At 53.4% G+C, this 12,416-nt stretch overlaps 1 protein-coding gene across 2 annotated transcripts in view; it reads left to right on the top strand.

Annotated features, from left to right (window-relative positions):
- Positions 1 to 12,416, top strand: part of FHIP2B (FHF complex subunit HOOK interacting protein 2B) — a 17,640-nt gene extending 5,224 nt beyond the window's left edge. Inside the window, exons 1-16 of one of the 2 annotated variants that reach the window (XM_027077455.2) lie at positions 1,761 to 1,901; positions 4,161 to 4,281; positions 4,651 to 4,755; positions 4,851 to 4,973; positions 5,201 to 5,428; positions 5,538 to 5,734; positions 6,024 to 6,132; positions 6,351 to 6,427; positions 6,986 to 7,175; positions 7,656 to 7,801; positions 7,919 to 8,047; positions 8,207 to 8,312; positions 8,517 to 8,699; positions 9,040 to 9,180; positions 9,396 to 9,496; positions 9,725 to 12,416. In XM_027077455.2, coding sequence (XP_026933256.1) covers positions 4,279 to 4,281; positions 4,651 to 4,755; positions 4,851 to 4,973; positions 5,201 to 5,428; positions 5,538 to 5,734; positions 6,024 to 6,132; positions 6,351 to 6,427; positions 6,986 to 7,175; positions 7,656 to 7,801; positions 7,919 to 8,047; positions 8,207 to 8,312; positions 8,517 to 8,699; positions 9,040 to 9,180; positions 9,396 to 9,496; positions 9,725 to 9,863 — 1,977 coding nt within the window. In that variant the 5' untranslated portion in view covers positions 1,761 to 1,901; positions 4,161 to 4,278 and the 3' untranslated portion in view covers positions 9,864 to 12,416. Of the gene's footprint in view, positions 1 to 1,728; positions 1,902 to 4,160; positions 4,282 to 4,650; positions 4,756 to 4,850; positions 4,974 to 5,200; positions 5,429 to 5,537; positions 5,735 to 6,023; positions 6,133 to 6,350; positions 6,428 to 6,985; positions 7,176 to 7,655; positions 7,802 to 7,918; positions 8,048 to 8,206; positions 8,313 to 8,516; positions 8,700 to 9,039; positions 9,181 to 9,395; positions 9,497 to 9,724 lie in introns of those variants that run through there. The other variant, XM_027077452.2, reaches the window with a different exon arrangement.

Raw genomic sequence — 12,416 nt, 5'->3', positions numbered from 1 at the left:
GTGGCTCAGTCATTTGCACATCTGACTTCGGCTCAGGTCGTGATCTTGCAGTTTGTGGGTTCAAGCCCCACATCAGGCTTGCTGCTATCAGCCTGTCAGCACAGAGCCAGCATCAGATCCTCTGTCCCCGTCTCTGCCCCTCCCCTGCTTACGCTCTCCCCCAAAATAAATAAATATTTTTAAAAGGAATCAGAAATGTCATTAGATATTAAAAAAATTAAACTGAAGACCCTTTTTTATTGAGATATAATTGATGTAACATATCATATAACTCAGATATACAACATACTGATTCAATGTATGGATATGTTGTGAAATTATCATCACAATAAGTCTAGTTAATATCCATCACCCTGTATAGTTACCAATTTTTTTTTTCTTGTGATGAGAACTTTTAAGATCTACTCTTAGCAGTTTTCAAATTTACAGTACATTAACTATAGTCACCATGCTGTACTTAACATTCCCAGGACTTACTTATTTTTTAACTGGAAGTCTGTACCTTTTATTTATTTTTTTTTTAATTTTTTTTTTAACGTTTTATTTATTTTTGAGACAGAGAGAGACAGAGCATGAACGGGGGAGGGGCAGAGAGAGGGGGAGACACAGAATGGAAGCAGGCTCCAGGCTCTGAGCCATCAGCCCAGAGCCTGACGCGGGGCTCGAACTCACGGACCGCGAGATCGTGACCTGAGCTGAAGTCGGACGCTCAACCGACTGAGCCACCCAGGTGCCCCAAGTCTGTACCTTTTAGACTGAACATCTCTTGACAGAGAGCCCCAATCTATCAGGACAGTGGGAAAAGATCCAGAACTGACTCAGGTCCACCTGAGGTTTCATCTGACCCCATCCATTCATTTCCTGAACAGTACCTAGACCAGAGGTGCAGAGGTGGGGGAGGCGAGCCAAGTTGCTCAAAAGCCAATGCTTTTGAGAAAAGCCTAGGGGGTGCTCCAAGGCCAGTCCCAAAGCATCAAAACTAGTTTTACAAGCACACTCCGTCTGAGACTCTGACTACAAAAGCCCCTGCTTCTCCACCAAGACCTTCGCACAGTGAAACTGCTTTGCCTCCGAACCTGTGGTTGTGCATGGACTTTTTTCTGCCTTGTAAAAAATGGAGTACTGTCTCCTGTGAGTGTAAAGAGGACAGGAGGTTACCTCTCAGGAAGCTGCTAGAAGACAGCTTCTACATTATGTGACAGAGACCCCTAAGCCCATGGCTTGTCACTTTGGCCCAGAGCTGGCCTGCAGCCTGGGTAGTGTACCCCTCTGTATGTCCCAGAGTTTGGAGAAAAAATGATGCCACTTTTTTGTAATTTTTTTAATGTTTATTTTATTTATTTTGAGAGAGAGAGAGAGAATGAGCAAGTGAGCAGGGGAGGGGCAGAGAGAGGATCCCAAGCAGGCTCCACACTGTCAGCGCAGAGCCCGACGTGGGGCTTGAACCTATGAACTGTGAGATCATGACCTGAGCCAAAACCAAAGTCAGACCCTTAAGCAACTGAGCCACCCAGGTGTCCCTAAAAGATCTTTTGTCTTGTTAAATATAGAGGCACCAAGTGCTAACTTCCATTTCCTTTGGTCTTTGAAGCAAACTGTTAACCTGGCCTTACTCCAGGTTTACCCTCCGCCCCCCCCCCCAGTGTTTCCGGGGCGACTGTGGGCTTGACCTCCTCAACACAGAGTGCCCCTCTTCCCCCCCACCTTTGTTTCCTGAATCTCTATTAGATGAAAACACCCCCGCCAAGAAAACAGATATTCCCTGGCGGCTGAGGCAGATGTTGGACATCCTGGTCTACGAGGAGAGGCAGCAGACAGCAGCTGGCGAGGCAGGGCCCTGTCTGGAATACCTGCTGCAGCACAAAATCCTGGAGACCCTGTGCACGCTGGGCAAGGCTGAGGTGGGCAGGACCCTGGGGTGCCCCTGGAACCTTCCACCCAAACTGGAGCCCCTGTGTTCCAGGCTCTTCCACCTGTCCTCCCGTCACCTAGGTTGAGGAAATGCTCCCATTACTGTCAGCATTCATTCAGTGAAGATGTACTAAGAACCAGCCATGTGCCAGGCAGGGTCCTAGGTGCTGGGGACACAGCAGTGATTAAAACAGACAAAAATTCTAGTCAGAGAGTGGTGGATAATAAGAGGAGCCTGCATGCAGTATATTCAACAATGACAAGGTCATGGAGAAAAATAAAGCGGGACGGGGAATTGGCAGTGCAGGGGAGGCCAGTTTCATACAGGCAGACTTCATTTTATTGCACTGCACTTGACTGTGCTTCACAAATACTGCATGTTTTACAAGTTGAAGGATTATGGCAGTGCTGCATTGAGAAAGTCTATTGGCGCCATTTTTCCAACAGCATTTGTTCATTTCGTGTCTCTGTGTCACATTTTGGTAATTCTTATAATATTTGAAACTTCGTTATTATATCTGTTATGGCGATCTGGGATCAGTGATCTTTGATGTTGGTATTATAATTGGGGGCACCACAGACAGTGCCCATGTAAGACTGCTCCACCTACCAGCCACTCCCCATCTCTCTCCCTTCCCTTGGGGCTCCCTATTCCCTGAAACACAACAGTGTTGAAATTCGGCCAATTAATAACCCTATAATGGCCTCTACGTATTCAAGTGAAAGTAAGAGTTGCATGTTTCTAAATCAAAAGTTAGAAATGATTAAGCTTAGTGAAGAAGGCACGTCGAAAGCTGAGATAGACCAAAAGCTGGGCCTCACGCACCGAGCAGTTAGCCAGGTTGTGAATGGGAAGGAAAAGTTCTTGAAGGAAATTAAAAGTGCTTTCCGGTGAACACACGAATGATAAGAAAGCAAAGCAGCCCTGTTGCTGTTACTGAGAAAATGTGGGTGGTCTGCATAGAAGATCAAACCAGCCACAACATTCTGTTAAACCAAAGCCTAATCCGGCACTCCCTGACTCTCTTCAATTCTGTGAAGGCTGAGAAGGTGAGGAAGCTGCAGGAGAAAAGTCTGAGGCTGGCAGAGGTTGGTTGACGAGGTCTGAGGACAGAAGCTGTCTCCGTGACATCAAGGTGCCAGGCGAAGCAGCAGGAGCCGATGTGGAAGCTGCCGCAGGTTCTCCAGAAGATCCGGCTCAGGTGATTCATGAGGACGGCGACACTGAACAACAGGTTTACGACGTAGTGAAGCAGCCTCTGTTGGAAGAAGATGCCACCTAGGACTTTCACAGCTACAGAGGCAAAGTCAATGCCTGGCTTCAAAGCTTCAAAGGACAGGCAGCTGGTGACTTCAAGTGAAGCCAGTGCTCATTTACTATTCTGGAAGGCCGAGGGCCCATAAGGATGATGCTAAATCCATCCACTCTGCCTGTGCTCAGTACATGGAACAACAAAGCTTGAACGACCACACTTCTGCTCACTGAGTGTTTTAAGTCCACTGCTCGCTGACAGTGCACGGGTCACCCATGAGCGCTGATGGAGATGGACGACGAGGTGAACGTGGTCTTTGTGCTTGCTCACACAGCATCCATTCTGCAGCCCATGGGTCAAGGAGTCATTTCAACTTTCAAGTCTTATTATTTAAGAAATGCATGTTGTAAGGCTATGGCTGCCGCAGACAGGGATTCCTCTGATGGATCTGGGCAAAGTAAATTGAAACCTTCTGGAAAGGAGTCGCCATTCTAGGTGCCATTAAGATCATTCGTGACTCACGGGAAGAGGTCAAAATAGCAACATGAACAGAAGTTTGGAAGAATTCGATCGCAGCCCCCATGGAGGACCGTGAGGGCTTCTGGACTGTGGTGGCGGAGGTGTCTGTGAGTGTGTGTCGGGGGGAACGGCGAGAGAGCCGGGACTGGAAGAGGAGCCTGGATATGGCACTGAATTGCCGCCGTCTCGTGAGCAGACTTGAACGGATAAGGAGTTACTCCTGGATGAGCAAAGACTATGGTTTCTTGAGGTGGGAGCTACTCCTGGTGGAGATGCTGTGAAGATGCTTGAAATGACAACAGAGGGGTCAGAACATGACATAAACTCAATCGATAGAGCAGCGACAGGGTTTGAGAGGCTTGACTCCAATTTTGAAAGAAGTTTTGTTGTGAGTAAAGTGCTATGAAACAGCATCGCGGGCTGCAGGGAAATCGGAAGACTCGATCAACACGGCAAATTTCATTGTATTATTTTCAGGAATTGCCGCAGCCACCCCGACCTTCAGCAACCACCGCCCTGATCAGTCGGCAGCCACCGACATAGGGACAAGACCCTCCACCGGCAAAAAGATTATGACTCGCTGGAAGTGTGGATTATGGTTAGCATTTTTTAGCAATAAAGTATTTTTAAGTTAAGATCATGTACATTGCTTTTTAGATATAAGACAATTTCACACTTGATAGACTATAGTATAGTGTAGACACAGCTTTTATGTTCACCAGGAAACCAAAAAATTAATTTGACTTGCTTTATCGCGATATTCACCTATTGCAATACTCACTTGATTGTCGTGCTCTGGAAGCAAACCTGTAGTATCTCCAGGAAGTGAAGGAAGGAGGCTTGCAGAAAAGGCGCCCTCTGAGCAGTGACAGAAGGGAGGATTGTGCTATGGCCCATGGGGGAGGAGCACTCCAGGTGATGGTCATGGCTTCATCTGCTGATGGGCACTCTGTTCCTTGACCCCCAGTACCCCCCAGGCATGCGACAGCAGGTGTTCCAGTTCTTCAGCAAGGTTCTGGCCCAGGTGCAGCACCCCCTCCTGCATTACCTCAACGTCCACAGGCCTGTGCAGGTGAGGGACCAAGAAACTAAGGGGTGTCTGAGGGTCAAGCCCTTCTCCTCCCTGCTACCCCGTTCCCTTCTGTTTCTATCTTGCCTCCCTTCTAGAAGCTTCTCCGACTTGGTGGGACAGTTCCTGGATCCCAAACAGAAAAGGAGGAGGTGCAGTTCACCACCGTTCTCTGCTCCAAGATCCAACAGGATCCAGCCCTGCTCACCTACATCCTGGAAGTGAGCACCTCTGTGGGGAACAGAAGCGGGAGGGCCCAGACCCCAGGGCAGACCCCTGTGGCCCTTCTGTGGAAGTAGAGGATGGAGCAGGTACTCAGGCACCTAGGCGGCTTCCTCTCTAGCTCCACGCCGAGGCCCTGCCAGCCAGTGTGCAGCCTGTATTCCCAAGGGGGCATCATGGGGAATGGTCTGTACCATGAGCTGGCCTCATGCAACCTTCTTTGCAGGGTAAAAAGATTGTCAGTAGGAAGAAGTCATCCAAAGAACCCATCACCCTGCCTAGAGAGGCAGCCAGCATCCAAGACAAGGACCACCCCCACAGCAAGTCTCCTGACCTGAGTCCCTGTAAGGCCCAGGCCTTGACCGCCCAGCTGCCTGCTGAGACGGAGGAGCCAGATGGAGGAGTTGGGGAAAGCAACCTGATCACCTCTCTGATCGGGTTGTGCAAGAGCAAGGTGCTAGCTGCACACAGAGTGGGCAGGGGTGGGGAGGGTGAACTGCTGGGAGGGGATCTGGGGGCTCAGATGTATGTCCCTGAAGTTGTACCCGTACCCCTACCCCTAGAAAGGTCGGGTGGCTCTGAAGGCCCAGGAGAACCTGCTGCTCCTGGTAAGTGTGGCTTCACAGGCAGCTGCCACCTACCTGGTGCACAGCAGCCCTTGCTGCCCTGCCATCGTCGAGCACCTCTGCCAGCTGTACCAGTCCATGCCCACCTTCCTGGACCCCGCAGACATTGCCGCTTTAGAGGGCATCAGCTGGAGGTAGGCACTTGGCCAGGGAAAGCAGGGCTACATCTTCAGTGGCTAGCAGCCCTCCCTATCCTCTGGTAGCCACTCCTCTGATTTCCCAGGAGGGATGGGGACCCCTGCTGGCCACCCTCTTCCTGAGGGTATAGCCCAACCCAGCCCATCCCAGCTTTCCCTTGAGGAAAACACCACTTTTGCTTCTGTACCTGATCTCCCAGCAACAGTGGTTGCAGGGAGAAGGGGCCCAGATTCCAGAAGGTACCTGAGGCAGGCCTCCCAGCTCCTTTCTTGCTTCTCCCTTCAGGTTGCCCAGTGCCCCGTCTGATGAGGCTTCCTTCCCTGGCAAGGAGGCCTTGGCTGCCTTTTTGGGCTGGTTTGATTACTGCGACCATCTCATCACAGAGGCACACGTGGTGAGCAGGGGCGGACATCAACAGGGCTCTCTGTGGGGGTGCCCCGCGGTTCACCCCACTCTCTTCACTGCATCCACCTTGAGGAACAAGTAGGTCTCTCAGGAACTAGGGCCCCAGGTCTGCCTGTTATGTTAGACACTGTGCAAGGACACAGTTATTTCTCAGTGGAAAGCACTCGTGGGGTAAAATGTGTTTAATACATGCTCTTTGGCACCTAGGTGGTTGCAGACGCCTTGGCAAAGGCTGTAGCTGAGAAATTATTCATGGAGATTCTGCAGCCCCACCTCCTGCATGTGTAAGTTTATGTCCAGTCCCTTGGACATGGCCATGGTCTGGATCCAGCTGCCCCTCCCCACCAAACCTTTTCCTGTCCCTAAGGCCAGGGACCTCCTTGGCCATGGTCACATGGGTCTGTGGGCTCCATGGTTAATGTTTGCCAGGTTTGGCCCCCTGACACACGTGGCTCAGAGCCACATGGGCTGACAAAGTCCTCCCGCTCCTGGACTCTAGGACCTCAGGAGGGCTAGGGAGCGAGAAATATAAGCCAAGATGTAAGGAAACCAGGAAGGGGTTCTGTCAGCACCACATTCATTCACTCCTAGCTGCCTCTTTGGTCTTACGTCCCCTGTCTGGCTTTCAGACCCCAGGCCTGGCTCAGTGCTCTTTCCCTGTAGTTTTTTTTTTTTCAAGTTTATTTATTTATTTCTTTTGAAAGAGAGGGAGTACGAGCGAGCAGGAGAGGGACAGAGAGAGAGAGGGGGAGAGAGAATCCCAAGCAGGCTCTGCACTGACAGTTGTCCAGTTGTCCAGACGCTAACTGACTAAGCCACCAGGTGCCCCTGTCTCCCTGTAGTTCTGAGCAGAGTGTGCTGACCTCCACCGCCCTGCTCACGGCCATGCTGCGCCAGCTCCGCTCCCCTGCGCTGCTGCGAGAGGCTGTGGCTTTCCTCCTGGGTGCAGACCCGCAGCCCGCAGCCCCCGAAGATGGCCCCCGCACTCTGTGTGCTCACCTCATCGGGCACTGCGATCACCTCTCTGATGAGGTGAGGTGGGGCAGGAGGGGGCTTATCCTACTGCCTCCCATCAACCCAAGGGATTTCCTGCATGCTTCTTCCCACTGTCGTTAGCTTACCTTGAGGCATTGGAACTCCTACCTGCGCCCCCAACAGTGACATGGTCATGGCGGCCAGACTGCTTTTGTCACATAGTTTTCTGTGATTGCATACTTGCCATGTGACTTGATATTTTCCAGACCTATTTCATATTCATTTGGCTTGTTTGAGGCTTACATCCACTCTGAGCTAGGTGAGGCCGATATTCCGTTTTGCAAACATGGAAACTGAGACACAGAAAAGCCAGTTGGCTTACCCGATAGCACACATCAAATTAGTAACAGAACCAGCACCAGGCAGACTCCTGGCTCCTAGACCAGCACCCACCCACTCCCCCCAAACCCTGCTGTCTGATCTTTCTTATCCGAGTGAGCAATTCCTAGGTACGCCTGTTGACCCTTTCTTACCCAGATCAGCATCACCACGCTGCGGCTGTTTGAGGAGCTGCTCCAGAAGCCACACGAGCAGGTCCTCCGCAGCCTGGTCCTCTGCAACCTTGAGGGCCGCCATTATGTGGCCCGAGGCTCACCTGAGCCCGAGAGCTACGAGGACACCCTGTAAGTGAAACCTTGTTCCTCTGGGAAGCCTCAGGCTGCCCAGGACCCATTACGGCCCTCAGTACCCCCACACTTATTCATTTATTCCTTGGTACCACTCGTCTGCCCTGGCCACAGAGATCTGGAGGAAGACCCCTACTTCACGGACGGCTTCCTCAACTCCAGCTTTCAACCCTCTGCAAAGCCTCCCCCAGCCCCTGCCACCAACTCAGATGGCAAAACAGCAGTGACCGAGATCGTCAACAGGTAGGGAGCTGGTCAGGAAATCTAAGTCACTTGAGGTTTGTTTGTTCTATCTTTGGCCATAGCCCCAATGAGGGGCAGCCCAGGAGGGAGTGTTCCCTCAGGGCTGGAGAGGGGGAAGGGAAAGACAGAGCAGCCCAGCCGGAGCCCCTCCACACCTAGGGTCCTGTCTCTCAGTTTCCTCTGCCTGGTTCCCGAGGAAGCCAAGACCTCAGCTTTCCTAGAGGAGACTGGATATGACACGTACGTCCACGATGCTTATGGACTGGTAAGTGTTGAAGCTTCTGCCAACATCCACTTCTCATCCCTCAAAGCCGTGGTATTGATAAATTCCACCTTCTCCCTCTGTGATCTCTCTCTCTTCCCTGCTCCGGCCAAGAACCTCAAGTGTATCCTTCCCACATGGCTTCCTCTGCCTGTGGGTGCCTCCTGACCACTGGGCTCACCTCCTCAACTCTCACTTCTGTTTCAGTTCCAGGAGTGCAGCTCCCGAGTCTCCCCTTGGGGCTGGCCCCTCGGTCCCACACCCCTGGACCCCCATGAGCCTGAACGGCCTTTCTTTGAGGGTCACTTCCTCCGAATGCTGTTTGACCGCATGTCCCGGATTTTGGAACAGGTAGTCAACAGGACTGGGCCCTGGCTACAAGGTTACAAGGTGAGGGCCCACAGGAAAACTCGAGGCAGTTTGCCTCTGGAGTCCTTCAGGAGAGTGGCCTGGCCCTGGGGGTCGAGCCCTCTTTGGTTCTTCAGCTCCACACTCTCATTCCCCCAACCCCTCCCCTCTCCGTTCTCCAGGCGGGAAGCCCCATCTTGCCTCTGCTCCACACGCCCTAACATGTTCTGGCCCTCAGCCCCAGGGAATCCATGACACACACACATCACGTGAGACTCCCACCCCCGCACACGTTCACACTGGCCAGGCGCCTGGCTGGGGGAGTGCAAAAATGCTCACCGCCCCCTGCCAACCCTCAGCTTGTCCACTGTGTTCTCTACAGCCATACAGCCTGAACCTGCAAGTGACCTCAGTCCTGTCCCGGCTTGCCCTCTTCCCCCACCCCCTTATCCATGAGTATCTCCTGGATCCCTACATCAACCTGGCCCCTGGGTGCAGGAGTCTGTTCTCTGTGCTTGTCAGGGTAAGGATGCCGGAGCCAAAGGGCGTGTGTCGCTGGTGGTGCAGGAAGGGAGGGCAATGGGACGGGGGTGGGGGGCTACAGGAGTGGGAACCCTGGCCAGCGCCAGGGGAAGGCACAGGCACACGGCCCCTCCCCTGCCATGGTACTGCAGAGCCAGGGGACCCTGCATGAGTGTCACCACTGCCCCCCTCAGTCCTGTCTCATTCCTGCTCTAGGTGATCGGGGACTTGATGCAGAGAATTCAGAGAGTACCTCAGTTCCCAGGCAAACTGCTCCTGGTACGCAAGCAGCTGATGGGTCAGGTCCCCGGGGAGCAGTAAGTAACCGAGGGAAGCGGTGCCCAAGGATGGACCCTGGGGTGGGAGGGCAGAGTGATCAAGGGAAGTGGGAGGAGCACAGGCCAGGGGGCAAAGAGGGCCCGTTGCCGAACTCCATCTTCCCTCAGAGGTGTCTGCCATTGGGATGTACCTCATGGACACTGGGTTGTCATCCTGGGTATGCTCCTGCTGCCTCCCAGCTATGACCCCCATGCTGTCTCCCTCAGGCTGGACCACCAGACTCTCCTCCAGGGCGTGGTGGTTCTTGAGGAATTCTGCAAGGAGCTGGCTGCCATCGCTTTTGTCAAGTTCCCCCCGCACAGTCCTCACCTGCACCTGTCCCCGCCCCAGGAAGGGCACGTCTGAGCCAAGAGCAGGACCAGATGGGGGACTCCTGTCCTCACCTCTGCCCAAGAGCTGCCTCCCACCTGGCATGGCTGCCACCTCCCGCCTCCCAGGGTGGGAGCTTGGTTCCACCTCTACATCCCAGGTGCCTCTGCCTCTGAGGAGGCCTGGGCTTCCACTCCCAGGTTAACTCAAGAAGACCGTGGCCTGTCGGTCACACCAGACTGGGTTCAGGGAGTGGGTCTCCAAGGTACCAGAGGCCAAGGAGCAAAAGAGATGGCCTCCCAGACAGCATGGTGTCCTCGGGGCTTTCTCAGGAGAGCTGGGTAATTGCCAGCTGAGCACCCAGACCCAAACCCTCATGTGTTCCGTGCGTGTCACCTGTCTCTACGGACAATTTGTGGCCAGGGCCAAAACCTGTGGCTCAATTCCAGGGGCACAGGGGGAGTGAGTGATGGCTCTCAGGCTGGTCAGAACTGTAGGCCAGAGAGATGGGGGCGTGGGAGCCCTGTCTCTGTCTTGCTAGGTACCACAGATGCTGCTGAGACTTGACATTTTTTCTCCTGCCTTCTTGACTTAACCTGTGGTGAAGGGGAAGTGGATGGCAGAGAAGCCCATTCTCCCTTCCCGGCCCTTTTGGAGGCTGTTGCAAAATTCCCAACCACCTCATGGCAAATGCCCAAAGCATGCTCCGCGCCCAGGCGGGGGCAGCTGCTAATGAGAGCCTTGGTGCAACTGCAGCCAGGGCAGGAGAGGGCTTGGGAAGTGGGGGGCTGGGTGCCAAGGCCCTGGCTCCAACTGGTTTCTCTCTGGCGCCTCTGAACCCGTCTCGGCAGGTCCTCAACACCTGGGCAGAGGGGATCAGAGACCCGGGGAGGCCAGGCCTGGCCCTCCACATCTCACCCAGCCCACAGAGTTCTTGACGGAATACTCTTCCAGGGGAGCAAGGGAGCCAAGGGGAGAGATGAGGCCAGGATGCCCACCTGACCCCAAGCCCCCAAGGCCTAGCGGGGAGGTGCTGGGGCACAGGCAGCCAGTTGTAGTGTTGTTCTCCCTGCATGCCCTTCACAGCTGGGGCTGCCACCCCACCCGGCCCGAATCTGTCTCAACCTGCAGGAACACACAGGCGGCGCCAGGCATTACCTCATAGCAGGACTGCAGTGGCTGGCTTCGCTCCTGGGCAAGGAGGAGCAGGCCAGAGCCCCTTTCGCTTCCTTTTCCTGCCTATGCCGCTTCTAGAAGCCGGCCGCAGGTTGCCAGGAGGTGACATGAAAGAGGAGGAACTCAGTGACCTCTCCCTCTCCTGCATTCCTCCAAGCTGGGGAGGACTTAACTGCCGCTCTGAAGGACACCATACATGTGCGTGCATGTGTGTGTGCGCACGTGGGTGTTGGCGTGGGACGGGAGCAGAGCTCATGGGGCAAATTGGGTCTGAACTCTTCAAGTCAGAAAACATTTGAGCATCCGGGAGTCACAGATCCTCCCCTCCTCCATCCCCCTCAGCATTCGCACTGCGTCCCCCCAGACAACACAGCAATCAATGGTTTGGTTGCGTGGGCACAGCTGCCCCAATCTCCACTGTTCGTGTCCTCCTGCGCAGGCCTCCGCTGCTCATTCAGGCCCATCTTCCTCCCTGAGAATGACAAATTCCTTTTCCAGCACTAGAGCGGAGGGGGGCAGTGTGCTGGGGGGTGGGTGGTAAATAGAGACAGGCTCTGGCAGCGCAAATCTGATGTTCCTCTGCGCCTGCCAGGAACCAGGCTCTCTCTTGGCCAAGCCACACTATTTCTGCCCAGCTTACCTACAGCCGAGAGCCAGCTAGCCTTGGAGACTCCGGGAAAGAATGGGCCATCTGAAGCATCTGTATGCAAGTCTCATTTTGAGGTTTGTATGTTGGGAATTGTATGAATGCTTTAGAGGACTTCATATTTTAAAAACTTGGTCCCTAAATGTATGCGTGTGGGGGTGCGCTCAGGAGGGGTAGCTGAGAGAACTCCAGGAGAGAGCAAGTTGGAAACTTGGAGAGGGCTGCTGAGTTGCTCTCACCTCAGTGCATGTCGGAATCACTTGGTTTGCTTTTTACAATACCAGTGAAAGCTGTGTCTCTGGGGGGCGGCCCAGCATTGTTACTAAAGCTCTCCAGGTGATTCTAATGGGCACCCAGGGTTGAAAACTACTATAGGCTAAATAAAGTGGGAGCAAAGTTTGCCCTTCGACATGGATATAGACTGGTGGGTCCCTCAGACCCTGAGAGAAGTGAACCAGAGTGAAAGGGTTTGGTTCCATCATGTGAGAGATGTTTGTCCTCAGAGGGGACAAAAGGATTCCTAGCACAGCCTAACGCTAGAAAGATAAGATGGCAGGGGGAGGGGATGGGAAGGGGGCCTTGGGGGTTATCCTGGGTCTTCAGTGTCAGAATGGAGTTACCTCAGAAGGGAAGCCTCATCAAGTGTTTCCTTGCTCAGAACCAGAAATCTGTATTACGTCCATTGAGTAGCACACAATATATTTTCTTTGTTCACTTCCTGTGGGTTTTTTCCTTAAATTTTAGTAAAGTTCTTTTTAAAAAAAAAA

Source organism: Acinonyx jubatus, chromosome B1, assembly GCF_027475565.1.
Source record: "Acinonyx jubatus isolate Ajub_Pintada_27869175 chromosome B1, VMU_Ajub_asm_v1.0, whole genome shotgun sequence".
Lineage (NCBI taxonomy): Eukaryota > Metazoa > Chordata > Mammalia > Carnivora > Felidae > Acinonyx > Acinonyx jubatus.
This window is presented reverse-complemented; position numbering and strand designations above follow the sequence as displayed.